This window comes from Rana temporaria, chromosome 5, assembly GCF_905171775.1.
Source record: "Rana temporaria chromosome 5, aRanTem1.1, whole genome shotgun sequence".
NCBI classification, from domain to species: domain Eukaryota; kingdom Metazoa; phylum Chordata; class Amphibia; order Anura; family Ranidae; genus Rana; species Rana temporaria.
In genome coordinates, this window is record NC_053493.1 from 148,345,591 (window position 1) to 148,368,938 (window position 23,348).

General features: G+C 42.7%; 1 protein-coding gene across 1 annotated transcript in view; it reads left to right on the plus strand.

The window, feature by feature from the left end:
- The window catches only part of SUGCT (succinyl-CoA:glutarate-CoA transferase), a 1,112,375-nt gene that overhangs the window by 32,350 nt on the left and 1,056,677 nt on the right, over positions 1 to 23,348 (plus strand). Inside the window, exon 6 of the mRNA XM_040353242.1 lies at positions 126 to 246. Coding sequence (XP_040209176.1) covers positions 126 to 246 — 121 coding nt within the window. The remainder of the gene's footprint in view (positions 1 to 125; positions 247 to 23,348) is intronic.

Consider the following 23,348-nt stretch of genomic DNA (forward strand, 5'->3'; position numbering starts at 1 on the left):
ATTGTGCCTGTGCTATAAACAAGTGTTTTATATAACATATTTGATCGGTGGAAAGAGTTGGGATGTTTAGATATCACGCTAACCTGTTTACTGCTTTTGTGTTTTTTTTTGTTTGTTTTTTTTAGCTTGCACAAGCCTGTGATGTTCTCATTGAAAATTACATTCCAGGAAAACTAGCTGAAATGGGTTTAGGTTATGAAGATGTTAAGAAAATAGCCCCTCATATTATATACTGCTCAATCACAGGTAAATCTTTGAAATAGACTTTTTCTCTTTGTCTACCTCAAGTAGGAAATGATTTGGCATATTTGAGGTTGAATATAGCATTAATATATATACCGCACTTGTTTGCAGTTGCCTTTATATTTCCCTTTGATAAAAGGGGTTTACTTTTCTGGCATTCATTATAGCATCATAATGACTTGATTCTGGCTATTATTTTTTTTCACCTCCCTTGAAAAACTCAAACAAAATTAGGTAGGAAAGAAGACTTGGAAAACAGCAGAGTTAATCATCCTTCCCTCTGCACCTTTGTTCTCACTATACTATACAGTCAATTGATTGCCCTGTGCTGAGCACTTTCTTTCCTAGTTCTCCTATAGCATGCTAAATTAAATTTGGCCTATGTGTCATAGGATCTCATAGCTCAACAAAGCTGGCCCCCCTACAATCAGCACAAATAAAAACTCAAGTGTGTTTCTTTAGTGCAGGGATCCTCAAACTACGGCCCTCCAGCTGTTGCAGAACTACAAATCCCATGAGGCATTGCAAAACTCTGACATTCACAGACATGACTAGGCATGATGGGAATTGTAGTTCCTGAACACCTGGAGGGCCGTAGTTTGAAGACCCCTGCTAGTGCTACGTTTGTGCTGTTTTGTGCTGTAAAAATTTACATTTGTGCTGCTTTTATTTTGAAGATATTAGCCCCCCTACAACAACCAAATGGCACAAAACTGGTCTCGTTGGTTACTGCTATGTTTGTGCGCCATACAAGTACTTAAAACGAACAGCGCATGCGCCATCCCGTGGACGCATCCCAGTGCGCATGCTCAGAATCACGTTGGAACTACTCCCTAAGATACGTCGAATCACTGCCTACGACGTGAACGTAACCTACGCCTAGTCATATTCACGTACAACGTAAACGACAAAAGATACGACTGCTTGTGTTCCCTGGTCCATACCTTTTGCATGGGATGCGCCTCCTATATGGGGAATAACTTTACGCCGGACGTACGACTTGAGCAAACCGCGTATATTATGCGCCGGGCGCAACTACGTTTGTGAATCAGCGTATCTCCCTCATTTGTATATTTGAATAGGAAATCAATGGGAGCACCACTTGCGGCCAGCGTAAATATAGCCCACGATACACCGGCGTAGGAAAGTTACATCGGTCGGATGAAGCCTATTTTCAGGCATATCTAGTTTTGTGGGCACGGCGCACAGATACGACGGCGCATATTTACACTTACGCGGTGTAAGTGTTTTGTGAATCCATTGTCTTTTTTCCCAACCTTCCTAACTATGTAACTATGTTGTCCAGCTTTGTAAACTTTCATGCCTTTTACAAGTTCTACCAGGTGGACACCCAAGTCTCTTCAGATGCTGTCTTTGGCTGCAACAATCTGAGTTGGGTCCATTAACCCTTGTTATTGATGGGCTTGTTGGCATAGTTCTTCCTACCATGTTGCCTATCCTTCCCATTCATTGCTTGGGACGTCCCAGGGTTTGTGTATATGATCCTCTCCCCTGTACTGTGCAATTAAGATATGAAAAATGTTGACTTGCCTGTAAAATCCAAATCTTGGAGTACAGTACAGGACACAGTTCACCTAAAAACCTAAGATTTTACCAACTGGAGTAGGTTTAACCATTTCGCTGCCAGAGCCATTATTGCCTTTTTTGTACACGTATAAAAAATTATTTTAAGGCTAAAGATTACACAAAACTCCCAAACATGATATATTTTCTGAAACCAGACACCCTAGAAAATCAAATAGTGGTAGTTCTGATACGATATTAATGCAAAACACAGGTTTTTGGAGGTTTCTCGTGGGTGTACAAATTTATTTACAAACTGACAGGTGAAAGAAGATGAGCTTTTAAGAGAGAAACTGTAATGTAAACCTGATGTCTATGGTTTATGTACTTTAATTTGTTATTGGGTAGTGGTACATTACAGCACAGTTTTTTATTTATAGAGTCTTTAATGTAAAGTTTTAATTTCTTTGAGTTGATGCATTTTTTCTATCTTTTGTAAACAATTTAAGAAAGCTTCATTGTATATTTCATTTAAGTGAAAAAAAATCTATTTTATTTTGATCCATTGTCACGGTGTGGGGACCATAGGCCAGTGCCTAATCTGCCACTGTGTCCAATCACCTCAATGATGGCTATCAATACACAACCTGTGCCTTGCATTGTAGTCTAAAGCCTTGTACACACGGTACGAAAATCAAAAGGTTTTTGTCGTTTGATAGGCTGTCTAAAATTCTTATCGTTAGTATGCTCCTTTCAACAATTGTTTTCCAATCTTTGGACAACAAATGTTGGATGACAGGCTAGTAAATTTGTGGCGAACGACGGCTCCACGTCTGCTTTTCGTTTGGTTAGTACACAAATCTGTCATACAAAAGTTGAAAGTACAAACAGCATGCTCGGAATTAAGGAACGACTAGGAAGAGTTCGGTCTTGTAAACTACCGTTCGTAATCTAGAATTAACATTCGTGATGCGGCAATTGATGAGATGTCAAAATTCTCATCTTCTTTAATGGGATAATAATGAAGCTTTGCATGTAGTTATGTCAAATGTATTTTAAAAGGTATTTGTTTTGTACGATCTAAAAATCGCGAATCAACGCTCACCAAACTTCTACGAACAAGAAATTAGCAGAAGGGGCTTGAGAAATTAACTTCCTCTTTCAACTCTCAGGCCGGGTTCACATCTATGCGAATTGAGTGTGGCTTAAACCGCATCCAATTCGTATAACATTATAAAATACATTGATTTTAATGAGGCTGGTTCACATATGTGCGATGCATTCGCACTCCACGTTGCCCAAGAAACGAGTGCGTTTTCTAGGCATTGCGGTGCGGCTCAGGTGAAAATTCAGGCCCATTATCTTCTATGGGCACACATCTGATTCGCACATGTGTTCATTTCTCTTCAGGATTTCTCTCATTCTCCTCAATACACTTCCCCCCTCCCCTCTCCCAGGTCTCCAAATTCACAGCTGCTGAACAGCACTCTTATCTCTTTGCAAAGATAACAGAGCTGGAATTCGCACCGCACAAGTGTGAATCCAGGATCATAGTACGTCACTACGTTCATGTTTGTCAAATGACAATTTGCGTACCATTGGTATGCAAGACAAGATTCTGCCACACGCCCCTTTTGACAAAAATCAGAAGCTTGGTCGTCCAACAATCAGACCGCGTGTACGAGGCTTAAAGCTGGATACACACTATACAACTTTTGTTCGATTTCCTTCAGATTTACCTTCAACTATGTAGTGCAAGGTGATCAGGTACAGCGCTAAAAAATGATCAAACAATCCTAATTAAGGTATGAATAAATTAATAAACCCAATCTGAATAACGAAATACAGAAGAAATAAGTGTAAACAAACATTAATATATGAAATATCGATTACTAATAAAAGTGAACTAGTGTATTCTGAAATTCAGTGACTGATGCCGCGTACACACAAGCATTTTTCAGCAAGAAAGAAAACATTTTTCAGCATGTCTAAAAAACAATGTTTTCCCAACTTCATCATTAAAACGATGTTGCCTACACACCATCGTTTTTAAAAAATGATCTAGCAAAGCGCGGTGACGTACAACACGTTCGACGGCAATTTTAAAGGGGAAGTTCCATTCGCCTTTGGGCTGCTTTAGCTGATTCCGCGTTAGTAAAAGACGACTCACGCTTTTTTGTCTGTTACAGCGCGATGAATGTGCTTACTCCATTATGAACGGTAGTTTAACCAGAACGAGCGCTCCCGTCTCATAACTTGCTTCTGAGCATGCGCTGTTTTTTTTTTGTCGTTTTAGCCCATACACGATCATTTTTTACAACCCAAAAAACAACATTGTTTAAAACGACGTTTTTTTGTTGTTTTTCAGAACCTGAAAAATGATGTGAAGCCCACACACGATCATTTTAAATGACGTTTTTGAAAAACAACGTTTTTTTCATGCTGAAAAATGATCGTGTGTACACGGCATAAGTGTATGAACCAACATCACATACATGTCTCAAATTGTAGCTGGCACATAACAATACAAAAACAATGTATTCAGATTACATAATTCCCCACTGTGAAGAAAGGGAAAAAAGATAGGTGTAAATAGTCCCAAAATATCAAGTACAAAATTGCTGCGTGCTGGCGGATAAATCCTCGATAACATGAAGGGTTAATCCTACGACAAGTCCTTATGGAGATCATAATAGTGCAAGGAAGGAAAGACTTATGACAAGAGAAACTTCCATCCAACAGTTAAGACACCCGAAAGGTAGTATTGTAGTCTTCTTACCACAAAAATGTGACCGGGTCCCCAAAGTCCGAGAGATCAGGCGCAAAAAGATGACTCAGTATAACCCGAGGGGGGCATTTTCAGCACAAAAAAATTTGCTGAAAAACTCTGCTTATACTCGAGTATATACGATAATCTGAATACATTGGCCCGGATTCACAAGGCACTTACGCCAACGTATCTCGATATGCGCCGCGTAAGTGTAACTATGCGCCGTCGTATCTGTGCGCCGTGCCCACAGAACTAGATACGCCTGAAAATAGGCTTCATCCGACCGACGTAACTTTCCTACGCTGGCGTATAGTGGGCGCATATTTACGCTGGCCGCCTCATTGCAAATATGCAAATGAGGGAGATACGTCGATTCACAAACATAATATACATGGTTTGCGTAAGGCTTACGTCCGGCGTATAGTTATTCCCCATCTATGAGGCGCAACTTATGCAAAGGTATGGACCAGGGAACAGCTGTCGTATTTTATGTCGTTTACGTAGTAGTACGTGAATAGGGCTGGGCGTAGGTTACGTTCACGTCGTAGGCAGTGATTCGACATATCTTAGGGAGTAGTTTCGACGTGATTCTGAGCATGCGCACTGGGTTGCGTCCATGGGACGGCGCATGCGCAGTTAATTTTAAGTACTTGTCTGTCACTCGGCCCATCATTAGCATGGGGTCACGCCTCATTAGCATGGTTCACGCCCACTTCCACTTACGCCGAGGAAACCCAGCGTAGATTTGGGGGCGAGTGCTTTGTGAATCCAGTGCTTGCATCTGTGCGCTGCGTCGGCGTAGCGTATATTAGATACACTACACCCGCATAAATATGCGCCGATGTATGTGAATCCGGGCCATTGTTTTTGTATTGTTATGTGGTAGCTACAATTTGAGACATTTATGTGATGTTGGTTCATACACTTAGTCACTGAATTTCAGAATACACTAGTTCACTCTTATTAGTAATCGATATTTCATATATTAATGTTTGTTTACACTTATTTCTTCTGTATTTCGTTATTCAGATTGGGTTTATTAATTTATTCATTCCCTAATTAGGATTGTTTGATCATTATTTTAGCGCTGTACCTTATCACCTATCACTTTTTCCAAATTTTGTATCCAATTTTTTTTGTACCGGCAGCTATTTTCTCTTTTAATTATTGTGTACACACCCCCCTTTTTTTCACTTTCTAGCGCAGTGTTTCCATCTTGTTTTTTTTTTTATACGTAGTGCAGGGGCCTGCCTGATTGCATACAAATTGAAAGTGTTTAGGTTTGACCTCATATAATAAGGTTTTGGTAAATCTAAAGGAATTTTTTTTACAGATAAATCTAGATTCCTTTTTTTTTTTCAGAGAGCTACATTTTGGACCACTCACCTTCTGCAAATAATGGATGTGCAGACTATAACATTTATTAGATGTGAACTCAACGTCTGTTTTCATTTCATTAGTATGCTTTTCGTATGAAAGAAATTGTAAGAGCAAGACTACGCATTCTCAGAAACGATAGAATACATACAAAACTATTCAATACATTATGTCACTTCTGACATTGTATTCTGTCGTGTGAACATTTTCGTATTGTTGGTAACCTCTTCACTTTGGACATGAGACTAGCAAACCACAAAAATCGGACGTTCGGTCGTCCGAAAATCTATGCCTGTGTAGGAGGCTTTAAGCTTTTTTTTCTCCTGGCAAAACGCTCCAAAACCCACTCAAAAAAAGTTTTTTTTTTTCTACTCCAAGAAGCGGAAGCTTTAAAAATGCTTCTAGGCTAATGGCCTGTACACACGATACTAAAATTGGATGCAAAAATTCGTACAACAAGCTTTCTGCCGATTTTCGGATCGTTCGTACGGTGCTTTCAACAGCCGATTTTGCCTTTTTGTCAGACAAAAGCTGGATGTACAGACTATAATATTGTTGTTATGCCTCGTACACACGAATAGTTTTCACGACGAGAAAACTGCCATTTTTTTATATTGGTCGATCGTGTGTATGCACCCTAGCAGTTTTCGATGAAAAAACTGCCTGCAAAAAAATTGAAACCAGCTCTCTTTTTTTCTCGTCGTGTTTCACGTCAGTATTTTTCTCGTCACGAAAAAACGGTCGTGTGTATGCTTTTCCGAGGGGAAAAAAACACGCTCAGAATCAAGTATGCAGCCCAAAGGGTGACTCCATTTGAAAGGAACTTCCCCTTTTATAGTCCCGTCATACGTGTTGTACGTCACCGCGCTTTGGTCGGACATTTTTTTTCATGAACGTGTGTATTCAAGTCAGGCTGGAGAGGAATCACGTAGTGAAAAAGGAAGCGTTTTTGAACGTCAGGAAAAATGATGGTGTGTACGCGGCATCAGATGTGAACTCAACGTCCGTTTTTCGTTTTATTAGTGTGCTTTTTGTCCGAAAAAAATCATAAGAGCAAGACTACGCATGCTCAGAAACGAAAGAACCCATACAAAACGAATCAATGCATTACGTCCTTTCTGACATTGTATTCTGTCGTACGAAAATTTTGGTTTTGTGAATAACCTCTTCACTTTCGACATGAGACTAGCATGCCACAAAAAAACTGATGTTCGGTTGTTCGAAAAAAACGGTGTGTACTAGGCTTTAGACTCCATATATCAGATTTACCAAAACCATGTAGTGCAAGGGCTTGCCTGATTGCATACAAATTGACTTTCACATTATATGGTTTTGGTAAATCTGAAGACAAAAATCTGCAGAAAATCTAAGGCCCCGTACAGACGACCGAACATGTCTGCTGAAACAGGTCCGCGGACCAGTTTCAGCAGACATGTTCGGTCGTCTGTACAGCCGAGCGGACAGGATTCCAGCGTACATTTGCCAGCCTGGTTTTTCGAGCGGGCAAATCTTTATAAACATGTTTAGAAACATGCCCGCTGGAATCCTGTCCGTCGGACATGTTCGGTCGTCTGTACAGACCTACCGTACATGTCCGAGCGGCCGTCATCCCTCGCATGCGTCGAATGACTTCGATGCATGCGTGGAAGCATTGAAATGCCAGGGGCGCGCACGTCGCCGCGTCATCGTCACGGCGACGGCGCGGCCTCATCGCCGCGTATCGAGTACGCGCGGATTTCTGTATGATGGTGTGTACAGCCATCATACAGAAATCTCCGGGCAGACATGTACGCTGAAAACGGTCCGGCGGACCGGTTTCATCGTACATGTTTGCCCGTCTGTACGAGGCCTCATAGTGCGTATGGGGCTTTAATTGGTGTGCATGGAGTGGCGGCCCGTCCATTAGGGGTGCCCAGGCGCTGCCTTCTCTCTCCATGCCACCCCCCTATATCCAGTGGATAGACTCATGCATAGCATGAATCTACCCATGGCCGCCCCCTATTCATGCATTCGGCCCCTTTTTAGTGCACCGGGTGCATGAATTACAGCAGCCAGTTTTTTTTAAGCACCTGATTAGAGCCAGAGGCTCTAATAGGTTTAAAAATAGGGTGGGCTCGGGTCGCATAGAAAATGCGACCGAAGCCCACCCAGGTGTGTTGCAACAGCGGCCAATTGGGAAGCAGGTATGAAACCCATTTCCTGATTGGCCAAAACAGCAGGCGATCCTATTGAACGCCTAGCACCAGGAGAAGATGCACAGCGGAAGCTGCTTCAGGAGAGCACGCCAGAGCAGCTTTCCCCGAGCCCGCCACGCTTAAGGACAGGGGCGACCATGCTGGAAAATGGCCACATCAGCTCCGACTGCTGCTTTCACCACCCGCATCCAGGCTAAGGACAGTGGGTGGGGGGAGGGAGTTTGCTGCGCCACACAGGGGGGGGGGGGAGTTGTGTGTTTGAAGTCCACTCTCTGCTGACATCACTGAAATCAGTCCAGGCACCACGTCATCACGACAATAAAGTCTGGATCCTCTAAGTGCCTGGACTGATACCCGTCTCAGCCCCTGAGAGCCTGAGATGGCCGATCTCCGCCCCTCCACAACTCAGCGCTCCAGTGAGCGTGGAGGAGCAGAGAGGAGAGCTGCTGATTGACAGGCAGCAGCTCTCCTCTCGGGGGGTCTGTGAGAACCGAGCCTTCGGCGGTGTTCGGTGGCTCAATTCTCAGTGTAGAGACAACGGGGGACAGATGCAAAATCGGTTCCATGCTGCATCCACCTAGGTAAGTATAAAAGGAAAAAACAAATACAAATAATGTCTTTTAAGCTAGTGTGCATGGAGCCTAATGCCCCGTACCCACACTTGGAAATTCCGACAGCAAAAGTCTGATGTGAGCTTTAGAAACGGAAATTCCAACCGTGTGTATGCTCCATTGGACTTTTGCTGGCGGAATTTCTGCCAGCAAAAGATTGAGAGCTGGTTCTCAAATTTTCCTATTGGAAAACACACAGTAAACACACTCGCTCACTGTGTCCATTCATAACTGAAGCATAGTAAACAGTTTTTTTTTACGATGCTTCAGTTTGTGAATAAACAGGAAGCCACTCAGCACAGAGCACTTTCCATTAATTCACTGCCCTGTTCAGCTGAGGCTGCAGAGAAAGGCATGTGTGTTTGGGCTTAGGTGTGCACACCTTAATGCAATAGGCTGCACACGCCTATGGCTGCAGAGCATTTTATGTACAGAATCCAACTTTTGGTCACCCTTTCTTCATGATGTAACAAATATTTCTGACCTGAAACGTAATATTAAAGTTTAGCTAAAAAGCATAATAGACCACTGGGTTTAATTGTTTAGAAGTAACCCTAACTAGACCGAAAATATGATTTGCTTGTATTTATATATCTGTATTTGCTATCAGGCCTGCAACAAATTATAGTAATGAAGCTTGTAATTGTGAATGAGCTGGTAGATGGGATAATTTCTGCAGTGAAGTGAAGAGGGATATTTGATATATTGAAACATGATGGCCTGCCGATTTTTCTAAAGATGGAATGGGATTCTTATTGTCCCATATAAACAGTTCCATTGATAGAACTGACCTTGTTTTGGGTCATAAAAGAAGAGAAATTAGGTTTGTGACAGACAGAATTAATTTGAATGACTAAGAACAGAATAGTTTAAAGAAGGTATAAACAATTTTAGTAGGAAATTATTTAGGCATACATACAAATAATGTATGACAGCTGAATGTATTCCATTCTGTTTGTGACTTTTGTACCTAGCCAAAAATCTGTTTGCCGCTGATGGGGTTAAATTGTAGCTATACAAACATCTAGGGAACTATACATGAGATAAAAGTAACCTCTAACAGTTCAAACTAATTACAATGGACTATACTTTTATGAAATATCACTGCATGTGACACATATTCTATCATCTTAAACTAAAGTGTATATAAAAGCAAATAAAAAAACATATATGATGTGACAAAATTAAAGGACCAATTTACCAATAATTTATAGTAAACCTTTTTGGTAAATGCTGTCACATATATCTCATGCACTGTTTCATGTTCCTGGTCTGATTATTATTCATTGCTCTCTTCAGCTTCCCGATAAAATACCCAGTATGTCCTGGCAGCTGAAAAGAGAAAAAGAAAGGTACGAATGTGTTGCTGGAGGGGTAGGGGGTATTAAAGTGAACCTGTTTGTTTGATCAGTCTGGGCAAAGGAACAGGTTCACTTCAAAGCTGAAGTTTAAATAGTTTAGGTATCCTTGCATAGTTATATTGGCCCAGCTTGCATAGCTCACAACTGAGTAATCCCTGTGGAAGATATAAAATCACTGTAGTATCCAGCACATCTATAGTTATAGCAGCAGTCTACTGGGTCCAGTGCAGAGCCGCTGCCCTTCTTTTTATATTATGAGGGCAAACCGAAAAAAAAATGTTTTATTATTTGTGGCACCCTCTACCTTTAGAAATAGATTTTTCTGGGTTTAAGATATCAGTGCAGGCAAATTTAGGCGAGCCTGTGCTTTAGGCTGGGCCTGTTTGTTTTTATCTGGGGTGTGTTTAGTGCAGTAGTGGGTGTGATCACCTGTGCTCTGACTCGGAAACACCTCCCCTGCTTTCAGGAAGATTGTTCTGGAATAGGGGTTGGACCTGAAGTTTGAGGGACAGGCACCTCATGTGAGGAGCTCTGACCAATCCTCATTCGGTATTGGCAGGGGGCACGCCTCCAATATAAGCTGAGGTAACATGCTGCTAGGGAGATTCTATCGGTGCAGGAGAAGGGAGAATGGAGGTTTAGGCAGTTGCTGCAGGGCATCCCCACGTGGGGGACGCACTGAGCGCGGAGGAAGGCCGGAGGAGCCGCTAGGATATTGATGTATTCCTGGATAAAGATCTTCACCATGTAGATGGTGTGAGGCTCCTGTGCCCGGGGGAACACAGGACTTGCACTTTGGAGAAGGTCAGTGTGGAAGAAGCACAAGGAGGAATTTTGAGAGTGCAGAATACTGTGGCCGGGGAACGCAGTGTTTGCAGTTATGGACTGGCTTGGAGCAGTAGTTCACTTATTGCCATGTGCTGCCATTGCTAGGCCGTCAGGGAGAGGTACCGAGTATCTCTGGTCTAGTAAAGCACTCAAGGTATTACCATTCAAGTGACTGTGTAGCTACCAAACTCACTGAGCCACCCTTGTATGCCTCCGGCTTATTGATTTGCTCAAGCAACACCATTCAAGAGATTTTATTACATTAACAAAGTACAGGCAGCAAGCTGGGGTTATTCAGAGTGATCCCTTTTTGTCTTACTGGAAGTAATGAGATGGGAATCTAATGCCCTGTACACACGATTAGTTCATCTGATGAAAACGAACCGATGGATTTTTTTATCAGATATCCAATGAAGCTGACTTTCATCAGTCTTGCCTACACACCATCGGTTAAAGATCCGATCGTGTCCAACGCGGTGACGTAAAACACAACGTGCTGAGAAAAATGTCACTTTTTATTTATCTTTGCTGCATCTGCGGCCTTTTTGCATCCACTTCTGATGAAGACAACAGTGGACTCCACCTATGTAATGTGTGTTGGCAAGGCTGCTTGCAGTGTCCATTAGTGGTGCATGTTAATGACAGAAAATACTGTATCTAAACAAGTACCTTTATGACAGGGTCACCAGGAATTTATAAAAGAAAAAACAAACACTTTTGAAGCTTATGAGTTTCTAGTAATTTGATTTATATTAACCCGAAATGTGTTTGCCATAATAACATCTTAGGCTGGCCATAGACGGGTCAAATCTTTCTTTCTATATGTATTTTTGTGCGTGTACTCGAGAGAGGAGCCGGACTGCAGGAGTTGGGAGTAGGCAGGCCACCCCCAGAGGCAATCTGCCACCTTTCTCCATGCCCCGGGTGGCAATGGAGGGTGTGTGAGGGGGTCCTCCCACACAGCCCACCCTACTTGCTCCCCTTTGAAGCCCAACGGAGCAGAGGGACTCCCTATAAGGGAGTGAGAGGATTTGCCCGCTCAACCTGCCCCGTTAGTCCTTCGCCTCTCTTTTTTAGAGACCGCGTGGTCAAAGTGCGTGCATGTTAACCCAATTTCGAGTGCGTGTAAGTGTGGTGGTTTTTGTGGGAGGGGGGTGGGCGTACTAAGCGCAGGCTTACCTCGCATAGCACACCCACCGGGAGCCGGGCTGAGACCACCAAACTCAATTCACATGTAGCCGAGACCGGGATCTGAACCCCTAGCTGCAGAGGTGAATGGCTTGTCAGCGCAGTGCCAATCGCGTTGAGCGACCGCAGCTCCATAACCAGCCAAGATTTGAACTGCGTTTGGGCAGGCTGAATATGCCATGTTGATTGATTGATCAACTTGGGTACAACCAGCCTGCCAGATTTACATGTGATTATCGCTAGCGGCTACCATAGTCGCTAGCAATAATCACAACGTCCCAGCAGGAGTGATTCCCCTGTCAGCCATGTCAGCGGACAAAAAAAGGGTCCTGCACGAGTTTGGTCCGAATGCAAATTCAGCCATGCAGTTTGTATGGCTGAATTTGCATTGCATAGACAATCCCATGTGATCTGCACAGTAGTGTGGTGCGAATCACATACGATGCCTGGCATTGCACCAGTGTGAACCAGCCCTTAGAGTTCTGTTTATTTCTGTACCTTGTTAGCACTAATAATGATGAGCATTGCTAAACATCATGCATTAGATTAATTTAAGAGAGAAAAAAACATATTGTAAACCTGATAAAATGTATAGACCAGCATGTCTTGATCTAAAAACCTAGCATGTTTTTACATTTTGGAGTAGAGAAGGTCAGTTCATAAAAGCAGGAATGTTTTTTTTGTCATAATTAAACCATGGCTGGTTCAGATGAACGAGGCAGATCTTTGTTTACAGGAACTGAATACACATGTAGAAGGGACAAAACGCATAGAGTGGAGAGAATAATGCTGCTCACCCCGGTATATACAACAGAGAAAGTTTCCCGAATGGGGTTTTTAGGCAGCTCAATTAGACAAGTAGGATGCAATTTAAGTGAAAAAAGCATTTATTCACATGTTTCAAAAGGGGGAAAAAGGGAATAATAAATAGGATATGAGTTGCGGCAATACAAAAGACATACAAAATTCATACAATATTATGCAGTACACAACAAATCATTTATACAGCTGAATACAATTATTGCATGTATAAACAATATCCTAACGCGTTTCGACCATAATGGTCTTCTTCAGAGGTTTAATTGGTTGAGACTGAAAGAGAATGTATAAAAGGTTACATAAAGTGTTTCACATATTTTAGTCCAATCACCTACCCCGCCCACAGCTCCATTTATATAGAGACATCTTCCATTTCGAAGGAGGGGTGGGGGGTGGAGGACAGGAAACATAATACTATATCAATAAGGCAAGAAAGATTAATTAAAATCGATCATTACCGATAATGTAATAAGAAAGTAGTCTCGATGAGGCTTTGCTGTCACAAAACAGGGCGGTCCAGCCGTTCTCCCACGGATCGCTCCATATCTCGGGGCTCCCACATGAGCGTCCACACTAGATTGTGTGGTCCCACGTGACACAAAAGGGGGTCACCAACAAGGGCGGAATCCAAACAGAGCGGGCCGGTGGGGAGGGAGAGAAACAACATGGGAAGAAGGAAAGGCCTGCAATAGGATAATAAACATTAAAGCGGGAGTTCACCCTAAAAAATAAATTTAAGATTAGATTCATGCTCATTTTGTCAAGGGGAATCGGGTAGTTTTTTTAAAAACAAAGCAGTACTTACCGTTTTAGAGAGCGATCTTCTCCGCTGCTTCCGGGTATGGTCTTTGGGACTGGGCGTTCCTTCTTGATTGACAGTCTTCCGACAGGCTTTCCGACGGTCGCATCTATCGCGTCACGAGTAGCCGAAAGAAGCCGAACGTCGGTGCGGCTCTATACCGCGCCAGCGCACCGACGTTTGGCTACTTTCGGAAAATCGGGACGCAATAGATGCGACCGTCGGAAGCCTGTCGGAAGACTGTCAATCAAGAAGAAACGCCCAGTCCCGCAGCCCATACCTGGAAGCGGCGGAGAAGATGTATCTCTAAAACGGTAAGACTACCCGATTCCCCTTGACAAAATGAGCATGAATCTAATCTTAAAAATTGTCATTTCCGGGTGAACCTCCACTTTAAAGATTGAGGCAGTGTATGTATGTGTGTGCATACATAAAAAGTGCCTATAAATTAAATTGTTAAGGGTGCCGTATGGTGTCAGCCCTATAAGCGAGTACTTTGGGAAAATTGATAGTAAGATATTTGGGTGAAAGAACCCCTAATGTAGCAAGGTATATGCTTTAGACGATCCAAAAGAGAGGGGGGGGGGGATTGCGTGAACAGATGAAAGAATAAGTGTGGGAAAAAGGGGTGGGGAACATGAAAAGGGTAGTAAAGGGATTGAAGTGAGGAAATATAAAGAGGAAAAAACACAAAGTGAAAAAATGTGGGGGTGCAAGAAAATGTGGGAATGGAAAAAAGGTAAATGGAAAGAGTGAGGGAATGTGACTGTGTGTATGGAATGTGAGAATGGTGCAAAAGGTGAAGTAAATGTGGCGGTGAGAAAAAGAGGGGAGGGAAAGTGAGGAAAAAGGTGAAACAGGTGAAAGGAAAAAGGAACACTTCACCTGTTTTCACTCCACACCTTTGTCTCACTGCACGCCAATCTTGCCCTATAGGCTTCGACTATTTTTTTACTGCACTACACACCATTTCTGTCTTTTCTTTTCCCTTACGTTCCTCTCCCTTCTCCCCTCTTTCACAGTCACCTTCCTTATTTCCTCATCACGTGTCTTTCCTTTCCAGCCTTTTACATTTAATTCATTCCTTCTTTTTCCTCACTTTCCCTCCCCTCTTTTTCTCTCCACCACATTTACTTCACCTTTTGCACCATTCTCACATTCCATACACACATTTCCTCACTCTTTCTATTCACCTTTTTTCCATTCCCACATTTTCTTGCACCCCCACATTTTTTCACTTTGTGTTTTTTCCTCTTTATATTTCCTCACTTCAATCCCTTTCCTACCCTTTTTCATGTTCCCCACCCCTTTTTCCCACACTTATTCTCTTCCCCACTTTTTCTTTCATCTGTTCACGCAATCCCCCCCCCCTCTTTTGGATCGTCTGACGCATATACCTTGCTACATTAGGGGTTCTTTCACCCAAATATCTTACTATCAATTTTCCCAAAGTCCTCGCTTATAGGGCTGACACCATACGGCACCCCTAACAATTTAATTTATAGGCACTTTTTATGTATGCACACACATACATACACTGCCTCAATCTTTAATGTTTATTATCCTATTGCAGGCCTTTCCTTCTTCCCATGTTGTTTCTCTCCCTCCCCACTGGCCCGTCCTGTTTGGGCTCTGCCCCTTTTTGGTGATCCCCTGTTGTGTCACGTGGGACCACACAATCTAGCGTGGACGCTCATGTGGGAGCCCCGAGATATGGAGCGATCCGTGGTAGAACCACTGGACCCCCCTGTTTCTTGACGGCAAAGCCTCATCGAGACTACTTTCTTACTTCATTATCGGTAATGATCGATTTTAATTAATCTTTCTTGCCTTATTGATATAGTATTATGTTTCCTGTCCTCCACCCCCCACCCCTCCTTCGAAATGGAAGATGTCTCTATATAAATGGAGCTGTGGGCGGGGTAGGTGATTGGACTAAAATATGTGAAACACTTTATGTAACCTTTTATACATTCTCTTTCAGTCTCAACCAATTAAACCTCTGAAGAAGACCATTATGGTCGAAACGCGTTAGAATATTGTTTATACATGCAATAATTGTATTCAGCTGTATAAATGATTTGTTGTGTACTGCATAATATTGTATGAATTTTTTATGTCTTTTGTATTGCCGCAACTCATATGCTATTTATTATTCCCTTTTTCCTCTTTTGAAACATGTGAAAAAAATACTTTTTTCACTTAAATTGGATCCTACTTGTCTAATTGAGCTGCCTAAAAACCCCATTCGGGAAACTTTCTCTGCTGAATACACATGAAACTTAACTACTTAAAGGGTCACTAAAGGTTTTTTTTTTTTTTTTTTAAGTAAACATGTTTTACTTACCTCCACTCTGCAGTTTGTTTTGCACAGAGTGCCCCCAATCCATGTCTTCTGGGGTCCCTCGGCGGCTGTCTCTGGTCGCCCTCGCAATTAGTAACCACAGTCATGCAAGAGCTTGCATGGTGGTCACTAATTACGCAGCGTCACTGGATGTGATTGACAGCAGCGCCAACCAATGGCTGCGCTGCTCTCAATCCATCAGCTCTAGCCAATCAGCGGCCAGGCTGAACGGCAAAGAGGATATCGGGACCGCACGGGACTTTCAAGGGGTCAGGTAAGTATAACGGGGGCTAGGGGGGGGGGGGGGGGGGCGGCAGCAGCAGATGTTTTTTCACCTTAATGCATAGATTGCATTAAGGTGAAAAAACATTTTCCTTTACAACTCCTTTAAAGGCAACATTATTTTAAACATATAGGTGGGAAGCCATGCTGCATGTTTCTTCCTTTCACTAAATACTTTGAATTTTATTGTTTAATGATACTCCTTTTTTGGAAACACATCTTTATTATTTATGTGGAGAATCTAATATGAGTTATAAGTATGGCAGTTTTTTTTTTTACTTAATTTAAGGAGGGCCTTCGCTCCTTTCTAGCTATTTATTTATTCCCTGGTAATTATTCCTGTATTGATATAAAAGAAAATACATACTAGTCCAGAGACCAGCATTGTCCTTCTTCAAACCCAATGTTCTTCATTCTTCATGTCTGACCTGCATCTGATATACAGCTTTCCTTTTGCCGTGCTGCATCGCCCTGGCCAGATCCCATTATGGCGCCCTCTCCTTCTTCCTTCCCAAAGGTGGGATCTCGTCAGCCTGGCACAGAGAGCAAATGGCCCACCAGTGTCCCTCTACACATGGTATGGAAGAAAGAGTGGACTTACCCATTTACACTTCGGCTCTGAGTGCCCTTGACTTGCCTGCCTGCTCTGAAAGCTTTGTGGCCTTCCTTGCTGATTCACTACTGCTGCAGACTCTCAGGGACAACCAAGAGAGCCTTTCTACCTGGCTTACCAGGTTAGAGATAGAGCAATGGGCCACACAATTTGAAAGTTCGCTGAAAGGGGAGGTAAATGCTATAAAGTCATACGTTGCTAATAATGAAGCTAAAATCACAGCTTTGGACACTGCACAAGCTGTGCAGGAATCCCATTTCATAGTTTTAGAATTGCCCACTAAATGCATTTTTGTGAGACTCACTTTACCAACAGCTGAAAGCAGAAGACATCAAAAACTGGAGCCGAAGAAATCATAATTGGCTCTGCGGCAACCCATTTTTTGGATGCTGCCTTAATTCCAACCAAAACTGGCTAAAGGCTGCAAGTGAAGTTGCAGGCCCTGCTACACCACCAGCACCACTGCCTCAATGTACCAGGCACTCTTGCTCTCAGTCTTCCAGGGCACCCCCTCCTTGTGTGTCCCCCTCCCAAAATGAGCTCTGTGAAGTTTGCCTACTGAACTGCCAGTCTTTGCTTGTCCTGGGCTCTGTAATTCTGTCTGGCGAGTTGTTTGTACCTCTGCTGCCATTGCTGCATGTCGGAAACTAGACTCAGGCAGTGGGACTACTATTAAATTATTGAATTTTCTTTTTCCCTGTCTGGTTGCTTTTATCTGTAGCTTTGCGGGCAGGAAAATATGATATTCACATCCAATGGACTTTTAGCAAGCTGTTAGCACCTCCTTCCTACTGAACGATGATTTAAGTAATGACAACTGTTTTATATGCAGAGAAAAAGTGGAAAGTTGGGACTTTAAATGAAGCCTGTCATTATAAATAAGAATACTAGTTTTTATGAAAATAGTACATTTTATTGTAAAGGTCATATTTATGCATTCCAAATCGTGAAAGAACATCTATAGCAATCCATAATAATAATACTGTATATTGTAGGCAACAAGACTTGCGTATAAAATAATGCTTTCAGCATGGGGTACACAGTCATTAAACATAATTGGCATTTAGGATACAAACAAATCAAATATTACAAATCAATATATACATAATTGATAAAATATAAACATGATTGATAAAAAGAATTCATGAATTGCTCATACATCAGATAGTAGTACACATTATATATAAAGAATTGCGGGATTGAAGCCAGGTATGTCTTGGCACCTATTACACGTTTCGTGACATTTCAGACACTCATCAGGAGTATATTGCAAGATGGTACTAAGGTATAAATACCCCGGGACTTAGGCGGGTGACTTGGAGAGTATTAGCTGCTTGGCATCGGTATACGCGACCGGGTCGCCAGCGCAACCACTGTGGGGGAACCATGCGTGCCACATTTCCGCACCATCCCGGACCCCCATGTGTGGGCCAGATATGGTATCACAACTTTGAGCCAGGTTATGCCTCAGGGTGTGTTGATACCACTCTCGGACTTGATTCTCAAATACCAGCTGCCCCAGTGGATGCGGTTTCGGTACCTGCAACTTAAACACGCTGCTAGGGTCCAGTTTCCTCGCTAGCCCCTCCTCCAGGCTGACCCTATTGAGGAACTTCTGGCTCTGGGAGACCTACTAAACACCTCTCTACCCTATACGGTGCACTGACTCCCATAAGATAGAGAGACTGTGAGACGCATGGCATAGGGACATGCCCTCACTGGACAGGGAGGGATGGGAAGACTGCCTTGAATACGGCCCCAAGATGGTTATTTCATCCAATGACAAACTCATCCAGGTGAAATTCTTACATAGAATCTACTACACTTCCCAAAAACTCCATTGCGTATTTCCCGACAGGGACCTCCTGTGCCCTAGATGTAAAACAAAAGTAGGTAGATTCTTCCATATATTTTGGGACTGCCCCATCACATCGACCTATTGGTCACCGGTATTTAGTGTAATAAATGCAAGGCTACAATTGTCCCTTCTGGCTCTGCCCGAGCTGGCCCTTCTAGGGGTTCACAAGGATGCACAACGCTCTCACCACTAAAAATTGTTGATCTCTTATCTCCTATTTTATACAAAGGAGATTCTCCTGAAATGGACCCCCCCCCCCCTCCATCCCTCTCCTCTTGGGAGGCGGAGATCGATGCAGCCCTCCCTATGTATAGGATTACTTACATTAATCTGGGTTGTCAGTGGAAATACAAGAAGGTGTGATCCCCCCGGACCTCTAACTAATGTCCCCTTGTCTCTTGCTCCTTGTGGTCACTGTGGCATTTGGGTTTATAGTACACCTGTTGGTGAGCCTATGCTCTGTACTTGTTTCTCATGAAAACTGTTCAATTACTGTATATATTGATCGACCTACGCTGTATTCCTGTATGTGAATATGTCTCTTTTGCATGAAGTGTACTGTACTGTCAACTAGTATGTTCATGAATGGGAACATGAGTGGATACCCTTCCGAATGTGTAGGAATGTATGAAGTGGTCTGCTGGCCGTCTAGGGCTCATATATACCCCACCGGTCCAGGGCGGATCCCCGCCAACATCATCGTAACACGCCTAGGCAGTGAGGAGAAGGTGAGGAATACACACCGCCAGCCAGTGGTGGATCCATGCCCACCCTATCTGCGGCGTAAGATGAAACCCAATCGCCCCCGCATCATGGCGTCAGTGATGCTGTGAGGGGGCATCCGTGAATGACGCAGATGCGCAGGAGGTCAATCCCCACCCCCACCACAGTATGGGGATGAGGAGGGGAAAAGAGCTGCTGCGCATCGCAAACCCCGGATGCATAACACAATCTAATTGGGTTGATTGATCTATCAATAAGGATCATAAAGTTAAATTCTAATGGGAAGGGGCACCAAGAACAGACACACTGATCTAGAATAAACAAAGATATATAAATGTATGAGTGTAGGTGTGAATATGGGATAGTTGATAAATTATAGGTATGACAGGCCACTATAGAAGCAGGTGTTTTCCACCCTAATAATGGCAGTTAGGAAAAAGTGTGACCTGGCACAATCTTATATATTTTATACGTTCCTACACATTCGGAAAGGGTATCCACGCATGTTCCCATTCATGAACTTTTTCCAGGTAACCAGTTTTTTTTTTTATTATCACACTTTGGTTGGGATTGATTGTATTTTTGAGCACTTTAAACACCCACTGTGCAAATTGGTCGGTCTGCACATTCAAACAACACCTCTGCATTCATGATAGTCCCCCTTGAGGGAACACACAGACGTTTCACCTATCACATTCACATGTACATATAACCTTTTTTGCCCTGTTTGTATTTTTCTTTTTTAATTATTTAGATCTCATTACATTCTCACACATATTTTGCAGCGCATCATGCAAGATCCATGCACACACTACACACACAAGGACTATGTTGTGGCGATCTGACTTGTCTTTGGGCTCTCCTCTTTTGTCTCTATGGGGGGGGGGATGGGGTGGGGTTCCCCGCCTCAACCCCAGGGCAGACATTTTATCTGAGGGCCCCCAAATCCCCCATGGAGGAGCTTGTTTATAAGTAATTAATACGTTGCTATTCCCTCTGAGGGCATTACATAGTAATTGACATTCATTTATTTATTCCTTAGTACCATCTTGCATTATACTCCTGATGAGTGGCTAAAATGCCACAAAATGTGTTAAAACATACCTGGCTTCAATCCCACAATTCTTTATATATCATATGTACTATCTGATGTATAAGCAATTCATGAATTCGTTTTATTAATCATGTTTATATTTTATCAATTATGTATATATTGATTTGTAATATTTGATTTGTTTGTATCCTATATGCCAATTATGTTTAATGACTGTGTACTCCATGCTTATTTTATACGTAATTCTTGTTGATAATATATTATTATGGATTGCAATAGATGTTATTTCATGATTTGGTATGCATAAATATGATCTTGACAATAAAATATACTATTTTCATAAAAACTAGTATTCTTATTTATAACAGGCTTGATTTAAAGTCCCAACCTTCCTCTTTTTCTCTGCATATATATCAGGGATGGGGGTCTGCCATTATTAAAGCGGGGGTTCACCCTTAGAGGGCACTTTTCCCCCTTAGATTCCTGCTCGTTTTTACTAGGGGAATCGGCTATTTATTTTAAAATATGTGCAGTACTTACCCGTTTACGAGATGCATCCTCTCCGTCGCTTCCGGGTATGGGCTTCGGGAATGGGCGTTCCTTCTTGATTGACAGGCTTCCGAGAGGCTTCCGACGGTCGCATCCATCGCGTCACGATTTTCCGAAAGAAGCCGAACGTCGGTGCGCAGGCGCAGTATAGAGCCGCACCGACGTTCGGCTTCTTTCGGCTACGAGTGACGCGATGGATGCGACCGTCGGAAGCCTCTCGGAAGGCTGTCAATCAAGAAGGAATGCCCGCTCCCGAAGACCCATACCCGGAAGCGACGGAAGAAGATGCAGCTCGAAAACGGGTAAGTACTGCTCATATTTTAATACAAATAGCCGATTCCCCTAGACCGAACGAGCAGGAAGCTAAGGGGATAAAAAAATTTTTTTTACAAATGGGTGAACTCCCGCTTTAAGGTCCTGCCAGGTCACACTGTTTATATGTTTTATTATTTTCTTCTTTTTTTTTTTTAACAAGAAGAATGTTATTGAAAATAAATATTTTACAACATTGTACATTTATATAACATAAAGAATACAGCTTGTATTGTAGCAACACTTACTTATACAGGTAAATAACCTACATAGATCATCAATAAGAGAACACATGAGTCTCACTTAAGTACAGTATATCAAGACATGAACCCTAAAACATATTACACAGCATATTTAGTATTAGGCCCCATACACACGATAGAATCCATCCGCTGAAAAATCCCAGCGAATGGGTTTCAGCGGATAGATCCTATGGTGTGTACACTCCAGCGGATCTGTTTCCGCGGATATTTATCCCCTGGGATGGATTCCAGCAGATCAAATATTTGCTGACATGCTAAACAAATCTATCCGCTGGAATCCAATTCCTTATATGACAGCGTCGCGCACGTCGCCGCGTCATAATCGCTGCGACGGCGCGACACGTCATCGCCAGAGGATTTCGGCGCGGATTTCAATGCGATGGTGAGTACACTCCATCGCATGGAAATCCGCTGAAATCCTCGAGAGGATTTATCCGCGGAAATGGTCCGCTGGACCGTATTCGCGGATAAATGCTCTCGTGTGTATGGGGCCTTAGACTAATACCTATTGCCCATTGGTTAGAAAGAAGTAAGTATTGGGGGATGGGGGAGTAGGGTGGGAAGGTGAAGGGCAAAAAAGGCAGGAGGGAGGGGGCGGGGAGAATCTCCAGAACCAGAAGGAGGATGCGGGAAAGTTCAGAAAATAAGATTTCTAGCTGCCGCTCAGGTCGCCCCAATCCTCTGAAACTTTTGAGGGCAGTTATGAGCCATTACGACCCATACATACTGTATAAGCTGGTAGAGAGAAAGCAGTGCATTAATCATTACAGTGCATTGACCTCCAGGCTGCTACCATAGGAGCATCTGTCAGTTTCCATTTAGTAAGTATTGTTTTCCTGGCATAGTAAGTAGTATAAAATACAAACAATTTCTGATGTATAGAAGCAGCAAGCTTGTCCATAACACCTAGAAAAAGTACCAGGGGGTTCAATGTTATATGTACTGTGCTCACTGCTTTTATGTCAGCAACTACCTCCTGCCAAAAATGTTGAATATGCAGACATGATCATACCATGTGAATATAATCACCTACTGTATTTTAGTTTGACATTTGGGGCAATTAGCCTGAGTGGTGTGGTGTATAGCAGTCCATGTTTAGTCCTTGATGAGTGAAGTAAACTCTGTGGAGGAAGTTAGGCTGAATTAGGCAGTCCCTAGCGGATATCATTAAAGGAAGATATTGCTGTGTGCCTTCATCCCACTCCTCTGTGTCAAGGGTAGGTATATCTCATTGCCACCTCTGATATAATTGAGTAGACTTAGCTCCGTTTGGTGGTGGCCCCACAAAATATTGACACTTTGGACCAATTTTGACATTTTCACTTAGGGATGTACTCACTTTTTGTTGCCAGGGATTTAGATATTAATGGCAGTGTGTTGTTATTTTGAGGGGACAGCAAATTTACACTGTAATACAAGCTGTACACTCACTACTTTACATTGTAGCAAAGTCGAATATCTTCAAAAATGTGAGGGGTGTTCTCACTTTTGTAAGATACTGTGTGTGTATATATATGTATATATAAGCTTACTCTCTTTTCTTTTGTGAATGAACAGGAAATGCTTTGTACAGAGCACTGCTTGTGGGTGTGTGGAGTGCTTGACCAGCTGTAAACATATTTACAGCTGGACAAA